At 42.3% G+C, this 21,518-nt stretch overlaps 1 protein-coding gene across 2 annotated transcripts in view; it reads left to right on the forward strand.

Annotated features, from left to right (window-relative positions):
• Positions 1-14,832, forward strand: part of SLC25A39 (solute carrier family 25 member 39) — a 44,573-nt gene extending 29,741 nt beyond the window's left edge. For both annotated transcript variants that reach the window (XM_073607744.1, XM_073607745.1), the window contains 6 exons: positions 985-1,109; positions 1,193-1,366; positions 2,368-2,477; positions 2,661-2,736; positions 6,633-6,719; positions 6,805-14,832. In XM_073607744.1, the coding sequence (XP_073463845.1) occupies positions 985-1,109; positions 1,193-1,366; positions 2,368-2,477; positions 2,661-2,736; positions 6,633-6,719; positions 6,805-6,920 (688 nt within the window). In that variant the 3' untranslated portion in view covers positions 6,921-14,832. The remainder of the gene's footprint in view (positions 1-984; positions 1,110-1,192; positions 1,367-2,367; positions 2,478-2,660; positions 2,737-6,632; positions 6,720-6,804) is intronic.
• Positions 14,833-21,518: the final 6,686 nt, after the last annotated feature.

Below are 21,518 nucleotides of genomic sequence, written 5' to 3' on the forward strand. Positions count from 1 at the left end.
CAACTTTTGGTACAATCAGCCTGCCTGCCCATACATGGTTCGAATCTCGGCCAGTACCTGCTGAACTGGCTGAGATTCGAACAGTCTATGGCTGGCTTTAGTGAGGGCAAGAGCTAGCACTGCCCCTCCTTTCCCTCCCTGTGCCATCAGCAGAGACACAATGGGGTTGATTTTCTAGAACCGGAGAGTGCAAAATCTGGTGCAGCTCTGCATAAAAACAAATCCAGCTTCCAGGTTTTTTTTTTTTTTGTCAAAGCATAAATAAACAAGCTGAAGTTAGAAGCTGGTTGGCTACCATGCACAGGTGCACCGGATTTTGCAGTCTCCAGTTTTAGTAAATCAACCCCAGCGGGTATTGTGACTGAGAGCGGGTGATATCATTGTCCTTCTTCTCACTACCTAGGCTATCGGCAGAACGGGTCTTCTGACTGTTGCCATCATTTTTATGTCACAGTGGTGGTGAAGAACATGGTCCACCATGCTTGTCTGCATAGGCAGTGTGCAGCTTAGTGATCCGCGCCTCACTACGCTGTACAGTTTCCAGATGGGGGGAGAATGTGCTGCCATCTCGTTCCCGAACTCGAATCACTTTATTGAAAGGCCCATCTGCAGCTGACTATGCTATTGCTGGACCTTTTTGATTGGTTTTCAGGCTGTGCATGTGCAAGGTGTAGTTCTGAGAATACTCAGGAAGTTTTCTCTGTGACTCCAGGGCCTGCAGACCTTTGATTTGAATAAAAAAAAAAAAAAAAAAAAATTGAGATGGTGCCTTTGCAGCCAATCAGATTATACATTTTATTCTTTGTGTTGCTGGTTTGGTGTGGGCATCAGACCTGCTCGAACCAATTTTTATAAATTATTCTGTTTGTTACAGTAACTAGCTATCATCTGGTAAAGGATGTTTATCAATTTGTTTTCTGTGCTTTAGCTGTATTCAAGAGGTAATCCCCACCATGGTGACCATCTCTCTGTCTTCCCCCACAGGGTGATGGCTGTACCAGCAACCATTATCTATTTCACCTGCTACGATCAGCTGAGGGACTTTCTGTATTATGGTCTGGGGTACAGTGGCAGTCACATTCCTCTCATTGCTGGAGCTCTTTCTCGATGTAAGTGTTGCTGCACAAATGTTGATGTACTTTGTGTTAATTTTTTATTGCAGTTTATAATTTCTCTGGTTCTTCCCTGTTAGTGGGCGCTGTGACAGTCATCAGTCCTCTAGAGCTGATCCGTACTAAAATGCAGTCCCGCCAGCTGTCATACATCGAGTTAGGAGCCTGTCTGCGATCTGCTGTATCTCAGAGTGGCTGGCTGTCGCTGTGGAAGGGATGGGGCCCCACAGTGCTGCGGGATGTGCCATTCTCAGGTATGGTAAATGTTAGTAGACATCATTCTGTACTGAACATCCTCAGGGTACAGGGCACCCTTAGGTGCCTAATATTCAGTGTGGAGTAATATACATGTGGTGCTAGTCGCAGTTCACACAATTCAAAACTGCTAAATACACAAATGGGTGGTGCTTTACCTGTCAGTGGATTTATATTTCTGTCCATCCAGCCCTGAAATGTATACAACTCTTCTGCACAACATAGCCCTGTATGGCAAGGAAAGAGACCCTTTTTTTTTTTTTTTTTTTCCCCCCTGACACAGTTTTACTCTCATTTATAGGTCCCAACCTTCTTTCTCAGCCTGTAACTGGACAGTGAAAGGAGAAGCTCTTTTCTGTCACTCTGCTCTCTCCTTCTCTGGCTTCTCCCTTCTCTGGCTTAACCCGTTCCAGCCGACGCCTCCCGGCCCTTTAAGAGTTGTAAATGCCAGGAGGTGGAGGCGGGCATTTTGGGTCATCTTACCGCTGTGATTGGTTCTCGCAGCGGTCACGTGATCAGAAAGCTCCCAATTGCAAGTATGCATTGGCATCTTTCCAGTGTCCACCGGTGACTGTACTGGATGCGCGCACTCTCAGCACAGTTTCATGTTTACACAAGGCCGCATATATGTGGCCGCTCAGCGTGAAGGTCCACTCACCGAGAGGCCACATATGTGCATTCGGCCGGCAGCAAGAGGTTAAACTGCAGCACACCTGATTGGCTGCTGCATCTCCCTCTACGTTTTGAGTGCAGATGTTTATTCGAGCCCGATTCATGTACTTACACTGCTTCCATTTAAAAAATACAATTTAGGTTGTATAAATGAATACAGAGCTGCATTCATTTGTGTACGTTAGATTTGCCTGGAGTTCAGCTGTAAATTTTCTAAGCTGCTTTGTTATTGAAGAATGAGCATCTATTGGCTGTATCCTGCCTTCTTATACAATCAGAGCGTTTTTATTTAATCCTAATAAATCCTGTGTTGCTTATGCCTCTACAGCTCTGTACTGGTTTAATTATGAGCTTGTGAAGAAGAAGCTTAGTAAGTCGCGGGGAGCCGCAGAGATGCCGTTTCTGATCAGCTTTACATCAGGAGCTGTTTCTGGAGCTGTAAGTCCTTGTTACTCCCCCACAATACACTGCTTCATTCATGGTTTGTTTTTTCTGTATTTACACCCCAGATCATCTAGGTTTTTTTATTTTATTTTTTGTATGCATTTGATGATGTAACCTATTCTGCTTCATTTATCTCTGTGTGTTTACGTAAACCTTCCCCATGTCGCTCTGTTCTAGGTGGCGGCCATTTTAACTCTGCCGTTCGATGTAGTGAAGACGCACAGACAGATTGAACTAGGGAACATGGACATAGGTAAAGTGCTGGAAAGCGAGAAGGATACATAAATGCAGCCTATGTATAGATATTTTTGGCATAGAAAGAACCCCTAGGCCCCTTCCACACACGGTGGGCTATGTTGATGTCCACCTGCTCAGCGGGAAATATGTGCGCTTATGCAGTGCAGACACAGACCCAGAACACCCTTCTCTATGGGCAGTCGGCTGTAAATGGACTGCCTGTCCATTTACATTTGAATGCCATTTGATCCGCCAGACGGATGGGGAACAGATCCCCCATCTGTTTTTTAGGAGACAGGATCAGATCGGATGTCGGCAGGTGTCAACAAAACCACGTCTGTTAAAATCTTCTGCTGCATAGAGGGCAATAGATGGCCCTATCGGGTCCACCTAAAAAAACTGACAGGCGGATATGATCAGTCTGCCCGTGTGAAAGGGGCCTTGCAAACATTTTTATGTCACTGTGTTTAAAGTCAAGTTATCACAAGTCTGAGCAATTCAAGCTAAGTGTATGATGGAGCTATAAGCAGCTGAAGTTGCACGTGCCTCTAGTCTTTTTTCTTTTTTTAACTTCAAGTCTGGACCTCACATGTGCCAAAGCTTCCCTGTTGGTTATTTATGTAATGGACAGGCTCTCTGACCAATAGGAAAGATCAGACAACAAAAAAAAAAAAATTTATAATGTATGTATAAATAAATATAAAATGGTCATAATCATGGTAGCTGATGTGAACTGTAGAGGGAAGTTAGGCTACCATAAATTCAATGGTAGCCTGTACAGTAGGAGGTTTTAGCACATTATTCTTGCATTCTGATCCAAAAAGCCATTTGTAATGGGTAGCTGTTTTGCTGATGGCCATGGGTATCACAGAGCAGGACCTCCAGTCTGCAGGTTGTGTGTTTAGTTCATTTGGTTCCTGGCCACCGATGAAGGGAACATGAGACAAACTTTGTAGTGGTGTACAAGAGCATTGTATCTCATGTTGCCTTCAGCTCCCTCTAGTGGTGCACAGCTAACTAATTTAACCCTAATGTCATTCTCTCAAAAAACACTGCAGTTTTATGTAAAAACAGAGTCTTCTTCATCCTGACCTCCACTCCACAGACTTGTATTTCCATGCTGGTGCACAGTTGTGCATCATTCTAAGCATGTTCTGAACAAGGACCCCCCCCCAAGGACCCCCACCCCCCCCACGATACAGACACAGTTCAATCAGTAGCTATTGACTTGAATGTAAAAGGCGCTATTGCACAATTAGATCCACATAAAGATAAATGGTTTGCTATAAAAAAAAAAAAATCTCCAAAGTGTGCAGTAAATCACTTCCCGTATAATCGCAGTTTAGGCAGCATGATGGATTTTACGGCTCCAATAACAAACATGGTAGTAACTGTGTTTAGCTGCAGTGCTGTGAGCTTCCATGTAGTAGTGATAGGAAAACAAAAAACAGTTGGGATGAAACATTTTGTCGCTTGACTAGGAGCATTATGTATGTTGGGTTGCTGTTGGTAACAGCAACTTTTGACTCCTGGATGCCTTTTACATTTATTTCAGCTAAGCACAGAATCTGCATGTCTGTTTTGGAGCCATATAATCCATTATAGTTGCTGAACCCAGCCTACATGGGAACAAGTTTGTTTTGTCTTTTTAGAGCTGTGATGTCCATGCTGATTGAAACGTGACTATATCGAAGCAGATTTACTGCACCCTCTGTTCACATTTCACGGCTGTGGTTTACAACCACTTTAAAAGATGGACTTTATTATAGTGTTACAAAACTACAGATTGGTGCTTGTCTGAAAAACTATTGAACCGTACTGGTATTGTGCACTCTTAATCAGCTGGAGCTGTCTGTCTTGTGCTATCATGTAATAATAAGAGCCTTCCCCCCGATCTGTCCTCTGTAAGCCTGTAGTGGGCAGGTGAGCTCAGACCTAAAAGTGGTTGTAAAGGCTCAGGATTTTTTACCTTCTGTGTGCAGCAGCCTTCCCCCTTATACTTACCTGATTTGCATCGCGATCTAGCAATGTGCACGACATCCTTGGCTCTCGGGGGACTCTCCCCCCCTCATTGGCTGAGCTGTTGGCTCCTCCTCCTGCTGCTGTCAATCACAGCCATTGAGGCATTGAGGAAATAGAGGGAGCGGGGCCGAGCCGTGGCTTTGTGCTTGTGGGTGGGGACACGCAGAGCAGCGACTTGGCAGTGAGTCTGCTTGGGTGCCCCCAGCGCAAGCTGCTTGCTCTGGGTGCATTAGGCAGGAGGGAGGGGCAAGGACCGCCAGTGGGGGGAACCCAGAAGAGGAGGATCTGGGCTGCTCTGTGCAAAACCACTGCACAGAGCAGGTAAGTATAACATGTTTGTTTTGTTTTTTTAAGCAACCTCTTTCCTTTTAATATCACTTAAAGGTTTTGAAACACTGGATGCCACATTGACTACTTTTTTTGTTGAAAGGAGATAAAGAATTAGTTGCTTATTTATACAATGAAGGAATTAACGAAGCTTCTTCTGCCATAATAATGGCTCAGGAAACTGGCATGTGGGGCGTGCTGCATATTCAGGTGTTTTTCAGTGTGAAATAGAAACTGGCACAATGTCTGCACCTTAATAACAAAGAGATTCCGGCAGTTTTTAGTATAGAAAACTACCACAGATCCCCACCAAATCTCACCCAGCGTACTGCATGTAACTCGCTCCCATGCCTCTCTGTGCAGTGATCATACTGCATGAGCAGAGTCTGCAGGGGGAAACCGCCCTCCTGCTCTAAGCTGAGTGATGGGGGGGGGGGGGGGGGGGGTAAGCCAAGGGTGCTCAACCTGTGGCCCTCCAGCTGTTGCGGAACTACAAGTTCCATTAGGCATTGCAAGTCTGACAGTTACAAGCATGACTCCCAAAGGCAGAGGCATGATGGGACTTGCAGTTCTGCAACAGCTGGGGGGGGGGGCACAGGTTGAGCACCTATGGCATAGGCAGTAGGTTCCAGAGCATGTACACTTCTACTGAAGTTTGCCATTTCTGTCACAGATGCAGAATAGAACATGGAGTAGATCACTGCTCACTAAAAAAAAAAAAGGGGCTCGCGCCTCTTTATGCCGTGTACACACGACCGGTTTTGCTGTCTGAATAAACTCCGAAGGATTCTCCGACAGAATTCCATTCAAGCGGTCTTGCCTACACACGGTCAAACCAAAGTCCGACCGTCCAGACCACAGTGACGTACAGCACGTACAACAGGACTAGAAAAAGTGCAATAGCCAGTAGCCAATAGCTTCCGTCTCGTACTTGCTTCAGAGCATGCGTTGTTTTTGGTCCGTCGGAACAGCATACAGACGAGAGGTTTTCCCAATAGGAATTGGTTCCGTCAAAATATTTAGAACATGTTCCATTTCTAGGTCCGTCAGAATTTTCGAAAAAAAAAGTCAGATGAGGCATACACACGATCGGAATAGACGATGAAAAGCTTCCGTCTGACTTTTTATGTTGGATGTTCCGCTCGTGTGTACGCGGCTTTACTAGGAGTAAGATCTGCTCTGTTTTCTCAGCATAGAACAGTGCAGGCATAAAGCCTGTGCCACTGTTTGTTAATTCCACCCCAGACTTTTTAAATCTTTTTCAGCCATTCTTTAAATTTGAATGAAATCTGGTGTATTTCCTCTTCCTCTTTCACTTAGTTTTTATCGAGAAAAGTTCAAGCATAATGCACATAAGAATTATAACAACGTTCGCGCAGAAATGCCATCAGAATGTCTTGACCCTCATAAAGATGGAGGGTGATGAGTACAGCAAAATAGGGAACTTTCTCCAAAAGGAAATGCAAAATAAAACTTAAAACAAACAAGTTATGGATGGTTAAACAGCGGAACGATGGGGCACATCAAATACAGTTGACTGAAATCTGATGCATTTTCTTCCAGGTTCATCGAAACAGAAGGGATCATCATCCACATGGGGAGCCATGCGTCGAATCCGTGCAGAGTCTGGAACCCGCGGCCTCTTTGCAGGTGAAGTTTCTTACCTCCTCTGGTGAGCCGGGTTTCTCGCCCCACCATTCCCGCTCCTTACATATTCCATTTCTTCTCTTTGCAGGGTTCATGCCTCGAGTCATCAAGGTCGCCCCAGCCTGCGCCATCATGATTAGCTTCTATGAGTTTGGGAAAAAGTTCTTTGAACAGCAGAATCAGGAAAGGTTTAAGGCCCAGTGAAGTGTAGCAGGAGAAGAACAGAACCAATAGGGGCTGTGCAAGAGCTCCTAGAATGAACACTTCCATACTTGGGGAGACGTGTGTCAGACAGCCAGTGGCCTTCCAACTGTTGTAGGGGATTTCTAGGAAAACCCTAACTAAGCTTTCCAAATGAGGTAGTCTTCTCCTTCTGAACCAAAGTATAGCGCTGCTGGTGAAATCTGGCATTGCAGTCCAGCCATATTATGTATGTATGGGAATGGCTGTATTTTGCTGGACAGATTGACACAGCTTTAGTGTTTGCTTTGATTCGTGGGAGGTGGTGATACTTCCATTCCCTTTTAAAATTTAAATGTAAACCTTGATCTAATCAGGGATTGCAATTTCCTTTAAATCCCCTTAAGTTATAAGGGCATGCCTTTACTATGCTGAACAATTAGAGGGAAGTTGGTTGCCTTACACTGGTCTACGATATTCTTTTAGTACGCACATAAGATCTGGAGGATCCACTTAGTTCTGACACCTAATTCACTTCTCAAGCACTTGATGTAGCACTCACTTGAAACCTCAGCAAACATGAGTAATCATGACTGACCACTAGAGGCCACTGTGTGTAAAAGCACATCCATAAAAAGACATCACTTTAGCTTAGTAAGGTGTCAGAGGTCTAAGCGCACGCGGGCTTGTTCATAAAAAACAGATTTAAAAGTCGTTTGTTATGACAGCCAATCGGGTTCTTTCATTTGAAAGATGAACCCTCATTGACTGCAGACAGGAGCTCCGCTTTTTTTTATACCGGTTTAAAAAAAAAAAAACAGCCCCACTGTTTTCAAATTCTTCAGCTGGTCTATATCATAAGAATCAAACCTAACGCTTATATTACTGCTTCTTAAAGCAATGCCGCTCAAATCCAAATTTTAGGTGGAGAGGGGTTAGCTCAGTTGATGGGTGTAATCATATTGGTATCCAGAGCTCTTCTGTGAAGATTAAGTTCCTCTGGCGATTTACTCTTCTTGCTGCTTCTGGTTAGCTTACCATAATTTCTCCATTATGGAGCTCGTAAATAATTGTAACAGACCCAGCAGCTAAGGGAGGATATTGCCGGAGAAACTTCACTCTAGATGCTTTTCTTATTAGAATATAAAAAAAACGCCATTAGAGAAATATGTACGCTACTATTGTTAAAGTAGATTCCAGCTAAAGCCTAACTAGTCTTAAAAATGCCCAATACTAACCTGTTTGAAAAAGATGTAAATACTTTTTTTCAGCCTTCTCCAGTCTGGTCACATGATCCAGCTTCACTGTCAGTCTGTGGCACCTGCAGGGGAGAGGAGGGACTGCTGACAACAGCCGAACTATGGGTGACCTCATCACTCCCGGTTTTCTTGGGTGCTCTCTCCATTCCCTTGCAGCTGTTGCTGACATAGATCACATGACCAGACTGGAGCGGGCTGAAAATAGGTAGGTATTTAAATTTTTTTTTTTTTTTTTTTTTTTTTTTTTTACACAGGTACTAGTGTAGGTGTTAGGAAAGGGGAGGGAGCATTTTCTAAGACTAGTTAGGCTTTAGCTGGAATTCTACTTTAACCTATTGTGAAAATGCTATGTGACCCATTATTATATTGATCCAATAGATTCAAGTACAGAGATGGGTAGCTGGGAATTTTCTCTGACATTAATTTACTGTAAATTTAATCTAGATCAGAGACTTGAAAGCAAACAGCCAAGCAACTAGCATTTTTTAGAACAAGGCCAGAATTGGTAGCCTCTGTATTTCTCTCAGGCCAGGTATATTTTTATTTGCAGGGAGAATTTTATCCACCAACTGCCCTAATCAGCCACCACTCAGAACTAAATATTTTTGGGGGAGGTGCTCTTTAAAGTTGAACGTTAGCTTTTTTTTTTTTTTTTTTTTTTTTACACTTTACATTTAGTTGGTTTTGGCCAAGCTAATGTGCGGTATAAACAGTATGTAGCCTCAGCTATATACAGCATTGCGTTCTGGGTTGGTGCTGGGACTTTCCTGTCTCCTACCCAAAACAGTAGAGTCTGTCTGAGCAGCGTTCGTCCGTTTATAGAAAGCTTTGTATTCATTGCTAAAATGTATTGTTAAGAGAAGCAGGCTGATGATGTCACAACATCTGACTCAGCCAATCAGAGGAAGCTATATATTCATTGCTAGAATGCATTGCTTTCTATGAATGGGCTGAGTGCCGATCAGATAGACTCTAATGTGTTCTGGGTATGAGATAGGAAGTCTCGGCTCCAACCCAGAACACAGTGCAGTATGCTGTACGTAGCCTGAGCTACATACAGTTTATACCGCACATCCAGCGGCCCTTACATGTTAGTGCGGGACCTAGTGGCCCTCTAAACTAAAGTGTAACAAAAGCTGGAATTCTGCTTTAAGTACACGTCAAAGTGAACACAGGATTCATGACTGAAATGAGATCAGGTAAAATAACAGATTTTGGTCTAAAGGGAGTTTTATGCCTGACAAGATGTCTCAGGTGCATGTGCTTACGCTGCCTTGTGACAGCAGGAGGCAACACCTATCAACCGTAGTTGAAGCTTTGGGTCATGAGAAGCTCTACCTATTCATCTTTTGGTCTTCAGTAACTGATGGGTTTATTTTGCTGCTGTCATCTTCCACTGCAGATTTGATTGCTGTAGAGTAGGGGTCTCAAAGTGGTGGCCTTCCAGCTGTTGCGAAACTACAATAACGCATTGCAAGGCTGACAGTTACAAGCATGACTCCCACAGGCAGAGGCATGATGGGACTTGTAGCTTTGCAATAGCTGGAGGGCTGCCAATTTGAGACCCCTGCTGTAGAGCAAAGCAGACTTAACCTATGCCAGACAATTCCTCATTTGGCAATGGGAATATTAATATACTTGTCAACACCCAGAGCCTTACACAATACTTTTCCTAAATAGGAGCTCCTTTTCCATTCCAAAGCAGGTTCTGCAGTCTAGAATAGTCTGTATCAGTGGTCATCAACCCTGTCCTCAGGGCCCACTAACAAGCCAGGTTTGCAAGATAACTGAAATACATCACAGGTAATATAATTTGCTGCTCAGTGATTGCAGTATTCTAGTCTGCATCTCCCCAAGGTAATACATAAAACCTGGCCTTTTAGTGGGCTCTGAGGACAGGGTTGATGACCGCTGGTCTGTATAGCTCTTCAGGAAGTCAACCAGTTTAAAACCAAAGAGCCATCTACTGACTCCGAATATTACTATACTTCTTCATTACAACTTAGACATGACACAATAACGGATCAAAAAGTACATTTGTATTTTTGAAAAGACATCAAGGTGGATTAATGTCTATGGACCTGAACTTTCTTCTGGAGGAACCAGGGCCACCAAAATATGAAGCTTTGCTTGGACAATGTTTGATAATTGCATGGAAAGGGTACATTAGATAAGGACTTGGCCTCATGGACCTATTTGCCTTGCGCTAGAACCATGACAATAGCTATAAAGGTCCATGGGGAACATTTGATTTTGAAATGGATTGGGGAGCCTGGTCTGTGGATGAACAATGTGAAAGAGACACTGGACTTTGAACTTAGAAGGTGCTTTGAAAACAGAGACTGAAACATTGGACTTCCAGTTGAATAGCTCATCTTAAACCCTTCTAAGTATAAGCTATTTATTCCCAGTAGCCTCCCAACCAGAAGTCTAAATTCACAGCACCCAGGAACCTATGCTGGAGCATCATGCATGATCACTTGTCCTAAAAGTGCCTACAAGCCCATTTTTCTGGAAACAATCTTTTTGACCTGCTGACTGAAGACAGAAAACCTAAGGTCATACATTGGAACATTGCTCCTACAACTACAACCATCCCCCCCCCCACCATCTATTCAAGTTGATGTTACTTTTTTTTTTTCTTTGTACGGTGATGGTAACCATACATGCAATTTTTTTTTTAATTGTGCTTTAAGGATGGTATAGCCATGTGCAAAAGCAGACTTTGGATCATTGTTATTGTTAGGGAAGTTGCAGTCTGTTGGAGCATTGACATTTGCTTTAATATGTGCCACTTCATCTGAGTTCTAAACAGCATTCAATTCATTTAGATGTCATTGTATCAAACAGGATTTCTGATGGGATAATAAAGGAGAGAGCAATATGGAGGCTGCCATTGCTGACCTCCTTCTGAAAATGCTGCCTGCCTTGCTCCAATACATTCAGAGTCACTGCTTCTGAACAAGCATGCAGATTAGAAAAAGCAAGTCAAGGCTGCTACTTTGCTCCAGGTCAATAATTCAAAGGCACTGGGTTAGCATTTTCAGAGGCGGATGGCAGCTATCCTCACTCACCTTATGCTAAAAGAAGCCCAATATTTTTTCTATGACAAGTCAAAGGTGTTGGTAACACAAGGCTTTATATGCTTGTTTGCTCACCTGCGAGTCTGCTTTTGTCACATTGGCCATACAATTGAAGGAGAAAACTGCCATTGTTGGACTTTGTGGATATATGCAATTGGGTTCTAAAAGAAATTACATTTTGTACAATTATGAAAAAGACCCTTTCACTGCCAAAATTGCAGGCATAACTGGCAAAGGAGGGTCTAAACTGCAGAGCAGTTATGTGAGTGAACTCTTCCCTGTGGTATAGCTCCTGTGTCCTGGCAAGAAAGAAAGGGGTTGAAGCAAGAGCCAGTATCAAGGTGCACTTAAAACCTGCTTCTTAAAAGGTTAAGTCTATCCAGCTCTGAGTTTATGTTGATCCATTTTGTTTTAGTACCTATGACTTCAGAGAAGAACAGTACTTCTTGGACAATCATATTTGGTTCTAAAGGGAACCAGCGGCGAGGCTATGGACATCTAATTTGCTTAACAAGCTTGAAAATACCTTCCAAACAAGCTCTACCAGATTCCAGACTGTGTAGACACTTAGGACGGCCATAGATTGAGCGTGTGGTTGGAGGGAAAGAAAATCGATTGATTTTCCTTATCAACACAGTGTTGATGGAGGAATCCCTCCCACGGAGCCATTGTGTTCTCTTGTTTGGAGAACACAATGATTATTGCTAGCGGCTATGTAAAATATCTGACAGGCTGGTTGTGGCCAAGTTGATCGATCAACTTGGGTACATTCAGCCTGCCAATACATTGTTTGAAGTAACCGTCCAAGATTAAAACCATCTATTGCCAGCTTTAGTCATAATTCAAACTGGATTATCATAGCTAAAGCCACTCCATTCAAGTCACTGTCTACTCGACCTGCTAACCCTGCTTCCTTCCACTCTTATTTGTGAAACTGCAGCTCTCTCATAATCTCAGGCTATTTGCCTAACAACCTGTAGAGTGTAACCAATACCAATCATGGGAACTGATTGGGGGTGTTCCAATTTACAAGTAAATGCCTGACTGTTGCAGGGAGATCACATTGCGAGTGCTTCGGTTTGGAGGAACCAGGGCAGAGTAAATGTGCAGATCCAGATGTAGGGAGAGTGGGAGGTAATTGCCCATCTCTGGCTATCCTGGAGGAATCCAAAATGGTGGCACCCATAGCAATGTAACAACTCTGTGCAAGGATCCATGAGGAAAAGATTTTTGACCAGTACACTAATATTTTACAGCTATGTTTCCTTTACATTACCAATGTGGTAGAGATAAGCAGTTTCATGCCCTGGCCACAGATCTGCTTTAAACCAAATGCAAACATAGGGGTGGTTTAAAATGAGCCAATTTTGCTGACCGCTGGAGTTCCTCAGGAATTAAGCACTCATGAGTTGTAACATACACCCCCCTTTCAAAACGTAAAAGCTGTTGATGGACTTAACTTTTTAACTGACTAGGGTACAGTAGTGCCAGTTCTACCCATTGGAAGTAGCCATTTTGTCGATTGTCAACAGATACTTGTGAGCCAAGAGGCTGAAGTAAATTCCGGAAATGGTTGACTTTCTAAGCACAAGCAATGTCTAGATTTAAAGGGAATTATAAGAGAAATGGGTATACCGCCATTGCTACCTTCCTTGAGGATGCTAGTTGTCTAGCTTTCCTCCTTTACTAGCAAGTCACGGTCTTGGAACAAACACAACTTTTAAAATCAGAACTACACACTTGTTCCAAGGGAATGACTAGGTCACACAGCTAGATAGCTAGCATTTTCAGAAAGAGGTCAGCAAAGACTGCTGTTCTAGTTATTTCATGAAGGGTTCATTTTGAAGGGTAACTCCACTTTGTAAAATGATGACCTAGCATACAAAGTTGCGGCACAAACCCTTCTGGGATTACAAAATCACCTATTTCAAAAAAGCAGACAACTACGGTTGTCCTAAGCTTGCCCATACATGTTACAGTCAGATCACACAATTTCTGTACACTCTAGTTTAGATTTGCCAAAACCGTGACTACAAAAACTTAGTCCATTAAATTTGTATCCATTCATTAAGAACCCATTTACTACATAGCGGTCTGTAGATCCAAAGTTGATTAAACATTCTGAATTGAACATTTGATGGGCTCAAACCTGACAGAAATTGACATGTACACAGACATGTTCCCAAAATATTCTTCATTTATTGCTATTTTGTTTGGATTACTGCTTTTCCTGTTCGTTTTTTAGTTCTGGGACTTTAGGGGAAAAGACATCAGCACAAAGGATGTAAGTAAAGTGCAGAGGTTCTTCCATCAGACAATAACCATCGTGACTATGCAATGCTAAAATCCTTGCGCATAATGGACGCACAGGGAATTTTAACAAACGTGGAGTTGTACTTCAAATGAAACCAGTCAGAGTTGTGTGTACCTCTATTATAGGAGAACTTCGACATGGAAGCTGATAAGGAATTGGCACTCTATGAAACTTCAAGCCCAATTAACACTGAGCCCTGAAGTGTTAATAATAAAGCCAGGGTGCTGTAAAATCATTAGTTTGACATGTCAGTTCCTTCTCTTTTTTTAATTGTGTGTGCCCCCCTGTCAGGGCTGTAAACCCCATATTTAACTCTGTGAGCGCAACAGTCCCTCTCCATCAGTCCAATATGCTTCTTGCTCAGGTAAGGAAACATTGCTGATTGACACACCCGGAGGCATGTTGGACGATGCAGAGGGACCACTGCGTTCAATATTGAATACTGCATTCAAGGGGTATTTTTGGCGGGGGCGAGGGGTGGGATATAGGGGTCTTAAATGGAAAACTTGTGATTTTACTGTACCCTAGGTACATTTCTAGTACAGAGGCTGATAATTCAGTTAGGCTTTAAACAGGTTCTGAGTCACTTCCCGGATTCAACTTCCACGTGAGGTTTCTCCCTTAGGTATTTTGCTTTGTAATCCCTTTTTAAACACCCATTAAAAGTCTGTTTCATTTTTTATATGTTTAACTTTGCAGCTAAAGTAGAAATTGCTCCTTTATGAAAAAGTAATTTTTTGTGAAAAAAAAAAAAATTCCCTTGATCTGCCTACTTCTTAAATCACCTTGCCAGTTGTCATAAACCTTTCCAGCCAATCCGAATTTAGTTTATTGTATGCAGGTCAGTGAATTATAGATTTTTTTTGGGTTGCTACACCTTGCAATATTAATAAATTAATAAGAGAAATGCAGTGCAATAAGGCAACAAAACTATTATTTACTAGAGTACTATTATAAATAGAACCAATTGGTTGGCTTAAGTTGCTGCTGCTGCTTATGATAGGTTATTACATAAAACGAGTAAAAGCCAAGAGAATTGTATGAAAAAAAAAAAGTAAACATTTTATTATTTGCAAGGTAATAGAGATGTACTTATTTTATATAGGAGCAAGATATATCTTAGCTTTATCAACACTCTTTCATGTAGAGCGATCCTTTATGCAAGCTCTCTTCAGCTGGCATACTGAACACTGCTCTCTCTCACAGGGGTGACCCACAAACTGTGTGCTGGTGTGTAGTAATACAATTAAAATAAAACTGCACTCGCATGAAGCAAAAAAGTCTGAGTCGTTCTTTCTTGATGACTAAGTAGACAGTATGGCAGTACTCTCCATTAAGCATTGAAACCAAGTCAGTTCTTACATTTTTCCAGGCATGGTTATAAGACTACACTATTTTCTTTTGGTAATTCGGAAACACTTTTTGTAAAAACAAGACCCCCTACCATCTCTTACATATAATAGAGTGTGGCAATGTCTAAAGTACAAATTTCTTCACCGCTACCAGTCTTAAGCTACGTGCACACGATCCGATTTTCCGCGGACAAACGGATGGCAGGCTTTAAAATTTTCCGCAGACAAATGTCTGTTGTTGGATTTTCCAAGCATGTGTACATAGGTCCAAACACGCATGCACGAAAGCAAGGACGAGCTGGAAGCGGTCGGTCTTGTAAACTAGCGTTCGTAATGGAGAATTAACATTCGTGACGTGGCAAATTATGAAATCCCGAAATGCAGCGCACATTCTCTTTTTTATTTAATGGGATAATAAAGACGCTGCTTTTCTGGTGATACTGATGGAGTTATGGCAAACGTATTTTAAAAGGCTTTTTTTTTTCTAGTGATATCAAGAATAATATTATGCTTTTTTTTTTGGGCAAGTTACCACAACACCATTATCCTGTAGTTTTTAAGATCAAAGATACAACCATGTTGGTGTCCCTTGTCAATTTTACATTGTATTTTTTTTAATGTAACTGCCTACTCCCAAACTGTCATTTGAAGTAAAACACATAGCCAAGTATTATTCTCCACAATTTTTTTATTGTGCATTAAAAAAGAAAAACAAAATTAGACATGCTATCTGCCAATAGAAATTAACCAAAAAGTGCATTCTATGCATCCAAAAATATACCAAATCAAATAATTATTCAACCAAAAAATAAAACAAAAGCCTCATACATGTGTCCTGCTTCTTAATATAGGGGGTCAACAATGCCAAGAGTTGGTGAAAGCAGGGGTCCGTCATCCGGAGATAATTCCAAAAATCATCCGGATTATTCTCCTGGAGCTCCCACAGCAAAGGCATATGACAGAATTGGTCACGATTAATAAAGCAACCAATTTTTGGTCCAAGAAATCCTCCTCCTCCTGTTCCTGGACTGGACTTGGGTCAAAGCAGGAACTCCAAGGCCAATAATAAATAACACGTTATCTCCTCCGTTTCCGCAACATGGCTGGTTGAAGAACGGCCGTTCAGAAACGAATTGGAAAGCGTAAACTGAAAAGCACAAAATGAAAAGCGCTAAATAAAAAGCGCAAATCAACACTCACCAAACTTCTACTAACATGAAATTAGCAGAAAGAGCCCAAAGAGTGGCGCTAAAGAGCGGAAAAACCACATAGTGCGTCACTATGTTCATGTTTGTTGGCCGACAATTCGTTGCCGTTTGTATGCAAGACAAAATCTAGGCACATGCCTTCTGACAAAAGTCCAAGGTTTTGTCTGCGGAAAATCCAATCGTGTGTACGAAGCTTTAGGAGGTTGAACCTGACCAGTGATATTGAAGAGCATTTTTTTCCCAACCTTTCTACAACCCCTGGCACAAATTATGGAATCACCAGTCCCTGAGGATGTTCCTTCAGTTGTTTATTGTTGTAGAAAAAAAGCAGATCACAGACATGGCCAAAAACTAAAGGCATTTCAAATGGCAACTTTCTGGCTTTAAGAAACACTAAAAGAAATCAAGAAAAATAATTGTGGTGGCCAGTAACAGTTAGATTTATAGAACAAGCACAGGGAATAAATTATGGAATCACTCAATTCTGAGGAAAAAATTATGGAATCACCCTGTAAATTTTCATTACAAACACTAAACCTGCATCAGATTAAATCTGCTTGTTAGTATGTAGGTTAGTATGTAGGTAAAGAGGGTAAATCATCACGCAGTGTTGCACAAGATGTTGGTTGTTCACAGTCGGCTGTGTCTAAAACATGGACCAAATACAAACAACATGGGAAGGTGGTTAAAGGCAAGCATACTGGTAGACCAAGGAAGACATCAAAGCGTCAAGACAGAAAACTTAAAGCAATATGCCTTGAAAACAGAAAATGTACAACAAAACAAATGAGGAACAAACGGGAGGAAACTGGAGTCAACATCTGTGACCGAACTGTAAGAAACCGCCTAAAGGAAATGGGATTTACATACAGAAAAGCTAAAAGAAAGCCATCTCTAACACCTAAACACAAAAAAACAAGGTTACAATGGGCTAAGGAAAGGCAATCGTGGACTGTGGATGATTGGATGAAAGTCATATTCAGTGATGAATCTCGAATCTGCATTGGGCAAGGTGATGATGCTAGAACTTTTGTTTGGTGCCGTTCCAATGAGATATATGCAGACGACTGTCTGAAGAAAACATGCAAATTTCCACAGTCAATTATGATATGGGGCTGGATGTCAGGTAAAGGCACTGGGGAGATGGCTGTCATTAAATCTTCAATAAATGCACAGGTTTACATTGAAATTTTGGACACTTTTCTTATCCCATCTATTGAAAGGATGTTTGGGGATGATGAAATCATTTATCAAGATGATAATGCATCTTGCCATAGAGCAAAAACTGTGAAAAAATTCCTTGAAGAAAGACACATAAGGTCAATGTCATGGTCTGCAAACAGTCCGGATCTCAATCCAATTGAAAATCTGTGGTGGAAGTTAAAGAAAATGGTCCATGACAAGGCTCTAACCTGCAAAGATGATTTGGCAACAGCAATCAGAGAAGGCTGGAGCCAGATTGATGAAGAGTACTGTTTATCACTCATTAAGTCAATGCCTCAGAGACTGCAAGCAGTTATAAAAAGCCAGAGGTGGTGCAACAAAGTACTAGTGATGTGTTGGAGTGTTATTTTGTTTGTTTTTCACGATTCCATAATTTTTTCCTCAGAATTGAGTGATTCCATAATTTATTCCCTGTGCTTGTTCTATAAATCTAACTGTTACTGGCCACCACAATTATGTTTCTTGATTTCTTTTAGTGTTTCTTAAAGCCAGAAAGTTGCCATTTGAAATGCCTTTAGTTTTTGGCCATGTCTGTGATCTGCTTTTTTTTTACAACAATAAACAACTGAAGGAACATCCTCAGGGACTGGTGATTCCATAATTTTTGCCAGGGGTTGTACCATGGAGGAACTCTTGAAATGATTTTCAGGTCTGAGGGAACTCCTGTTTAAAATGATTAGATCTACAGCTCATTCCACATTGGTGGTCAATGGGAAAAGGTCCACCTTTCATTCAGTAGATATCATACCCTGTTACATTTGTGGTTAGTGAAAAGAATGCCTATTACAATGGTTGGTGTAGTTCCTCCATAGTTTGGGAGACAGTTGGAACAGTATACCCCTTACAGACATAATATGATTATTTGTGCAAGGGGTTACTTTACCTGAGAAACCAGGGGAGAGGTTCCACTGGTTGCAAGCCACTGGCATTGGTGCAGTTTACATTCGATCCACCACTGCTTACCTGAACCCTTAGCAAATTCTGGAAGAAAACCCTGGTTGAGTGAGGCTACTTAAAGTATAACTAAAAAGTAAAACGTTTTTTGTTTTGTTTTTTTAGTTTTGGATAGAGTGGAGTAGGATTAGAACACCTCAGGGTGGATAAAAATCAATGATTTTTTTTTTTTTTTTTAATCAGATTTTTTTTTTGGATGTAAATCTATTTTTTTAGCAAATTATTTAAATAAAATGCTTTTGGAGTAAAAATATATCTAAAGATAGTTTTCTATTTAGGATACATTAATAATTTAGTTTATTCAGCATGAAATGGAGCTTAGTTATGTAGCATGAGGCTGTATATTCTGCAATAGTTAAATTTTTGGTAAATTCATTCAATACATCCAAGCTCTGCAAGCTGAGATAACATGCACTGCGTTGATGCATTCACACAATTTCACAGTAACCATGAGATAAAAGAAAGTTCAGGAATATTCCTTTATCCCATTGTTTTGCACATCTATGTACACTACAAACTGTATGAATGAATCGGTTCTGATATCGCTGTTTTACTAACCTGACAGCTTATTATTCTAAATAGGAAACCTTCATTTTGTTTGCAAATATTAAAGACTTTAACTACCAGCAAGAAAGTCCTTACATTTAAAGAGCACCTGTCATTTCAGATCCATCATGGCAGCGCCTGTTAGCCGGAATCCACTCACCTGCTGCAGCCACGTCCCTCACCTTGTTGTGTCACTGCCGCATTACCAGCTATCCCATTATAGTGAATGTGACTGTCGGTGAGTCAACAGCAGGTCAGCGGAGGAGCCACTGCAGGACAGAGATGACAGTTGCTCTTTAAAAATTATGATTTAAATCAAGCCTTTTTGCTAGTGATTTAAATCAAATCCACCCTGGAACACCTGTCAGTTTATTTTGCTGTCTGTGCCCCTATTATGGAGATCCCCCCTCTCTATTTGTCCTGTTTACCAATATCATTGAAAGTAAAAGAAAATCCCCAATTTTGGGTTGTCCCCAGAAAAGTAATAGAGGGGAAATCTTCCAATGGGGGCACTTGTTCTGGTGACCTGGGGGTCCCCAGGGAATTCCCTTAATTTGCAGGAATTTCCTCTCACTTCCTGTTTGGCTATGGGACAGAAAGTGACAAGAAATCTCCCCAATGGAACAAAGATGGCAAAAAAAAAAAAAAATCTGACATGAGTTATAACCCTCCCTTACTCTATCCAAAAATGAAAAAATAAAGTTTTGCCTATAGTTTCACTTTAAGAGAGAAAGTTAATTACTAAGAACTCACCGTAAAGTAGATTGAAGACTTGTCCCAACACAGCTCAGATATTTCCTGACTAGCATTAGCAGGTTACGGCTTGATTTCTGACCTTGCCCTTTCTATAGGGCGTGCAAGTGAAGCTGCGTATAATGGGCAGGTTGGAGCTCTAGGTTTAATAACGGGCAGGTTGGAGCTCTAGGTTTAAGAACAGGCAGGTTGGAGCTCTAGGTTTAAGAACAGGCAGGTTGGAGCTCTAGGTTTAACAACGGGCAGGTTGGAGCTCTAGGTTTAAGAACAGGCAGGTTGGAGCTCTAGGTTTAACAACGGGCAGGTTGGAGCTCTAGGTTTAATAACGGGCAGGTTGGAGCTCTAGGTTTAATAACGGGCAGGTTGGAGCTCTAGGTTTAATAACGGGCAGGTTGGAGCTCTAGGTTTAAGAACAGGCAGGTTGGAGCTCTAGGTTTAACAACGGGCAGGTTGGAGCTCTAGGTTTAAGAACGGGCAGGTTGGAGCTCTAGGTTTAACAACGGGCAGGTTGGAGCTCTAGGTTTAACAACGGGCAGGTTGGAGCTCTAGGTTTAAGAACAGGCAGGTTGGAGCTCTAGGTTTAATAACGGGCAGGTTGGAGCTCTAGGTTTAATAACGGGCAGGTTGGAGCTCTAGGTTTAACAACGGGCAGGTTGGAGCTCTAGGTTTAAGAACAGGCAGGTTGGAGCTCTAGGTTTAACAACGGGCAGGTTGGAGCTCTAGGTTTAATAACGGGCAGGTTGGAGCTCTAGGTTTAATAACGGGCAGGTTGGAGCTCTAGGTTTAAGAACGGGCAGGTTGGAGCTCTAGGTTTAAGAACGGGCAGGTTGGAGCTCTAGGTTTAACAACGGGCAGGTTGGAGCTCTAGGTTTAACAACGGGCAGGTTGGAGCTCTAGGTTTAACAACGGGCAGGTTGGAGCTCTAGGTTTAACAACGGGCAGGTTGGAGCTCTAGGTTTAATAACGGGCAGGTTGGAGCTCTAGGTTTAACAACGGGCAGGTTGGAGCTCTAGGTTTAAGAACAGGCAGGTTGGAGCTCTAGGTTTAATAACGGGCAGGTTGGAGCTCTAGGTTTAATAACGGGCAGGTTGGAGCTCTAGGTTTAATAACGGGCAGGTTGGAGCTCTAGGTTTAAGAACGGGCAGGTTGGAGCTCTAGGTTTAACAACGGGCAGGTTGGAGCTCTAGGTTTAAGAACGGGCAGGTTGGAGCTCTAGGTTTAATAACGGGCAGGTTGGAGCTCTAGGTTTAACAACGGGCAGGTTGGAGCTCTAGGTTTAAGAACGGGCAGGTTGGAGCTCTAGGTTTAACAACGGGCAGGTTGGAGCTCTAGGTTTAACAACGGGCAGGTTGGAGCTCTAGGTTTAACAACGGGCAGGTTGGAGCTCTAGGTTTAACAACGGGCAGGTTGGAGCTCTAGGTTTAACAACGGCCAGGTTGGAGCTCTAGGTTTAACAACGGCCAGGTTGGAGCTCTAGGTTTAACAACGGCCAGGTTGGAGCTCTAGGTTTAACAACGGGCAGGTTGGAGCTCTAGGTTTAACAACGGGCAGGTTGGAGCTCTAGGTTTAACAACGGGCAGGTTGGAGCTCTAGGTTTAACAACGGGCAGGTTGGAGCTCTAGGTTTAACAACGGGCAGGTTGGAGCTCTAGGTTTAACAACGGGCAGGTTGGAGCTCTAGGTTTAACAACGGGCAGGTTGGAGCTCTAGGTTTAACAACGGGCAGGTTGGAGCTCTAGGTTTAACAACGGGCAGGTTGGAGCTCTAGGTTTAACAACGGGCAGGTTGGAGCTCTAGGTTTAACAACGGGCAGGTTGGAGCTCTAGGTTTAACAACGGGCAGGTTGGAGCTCTAGGTTTAACAACGGGCAGGTTGGAGCTCTAGGTTTAACAACGGGCAGGTTGGAGCTCTAGGTTTAACAACGGGCAGG

The sequence above is a fragment of the Aquarana catesbeiana genome, linkage group LG12 (genome assembly GCF_042186555.1).
Source record: "Aquarana catesbeiana isolate 2022-GZ linkage group LG12, ASM4218655v1, whole genome shotgun sequence".
Lineage (NCBI taxonomy): Eukaryota > Metazoa > Chordata > Amphibia > Anura > Ranidae > Aquarana > Aquarana catesbeiana.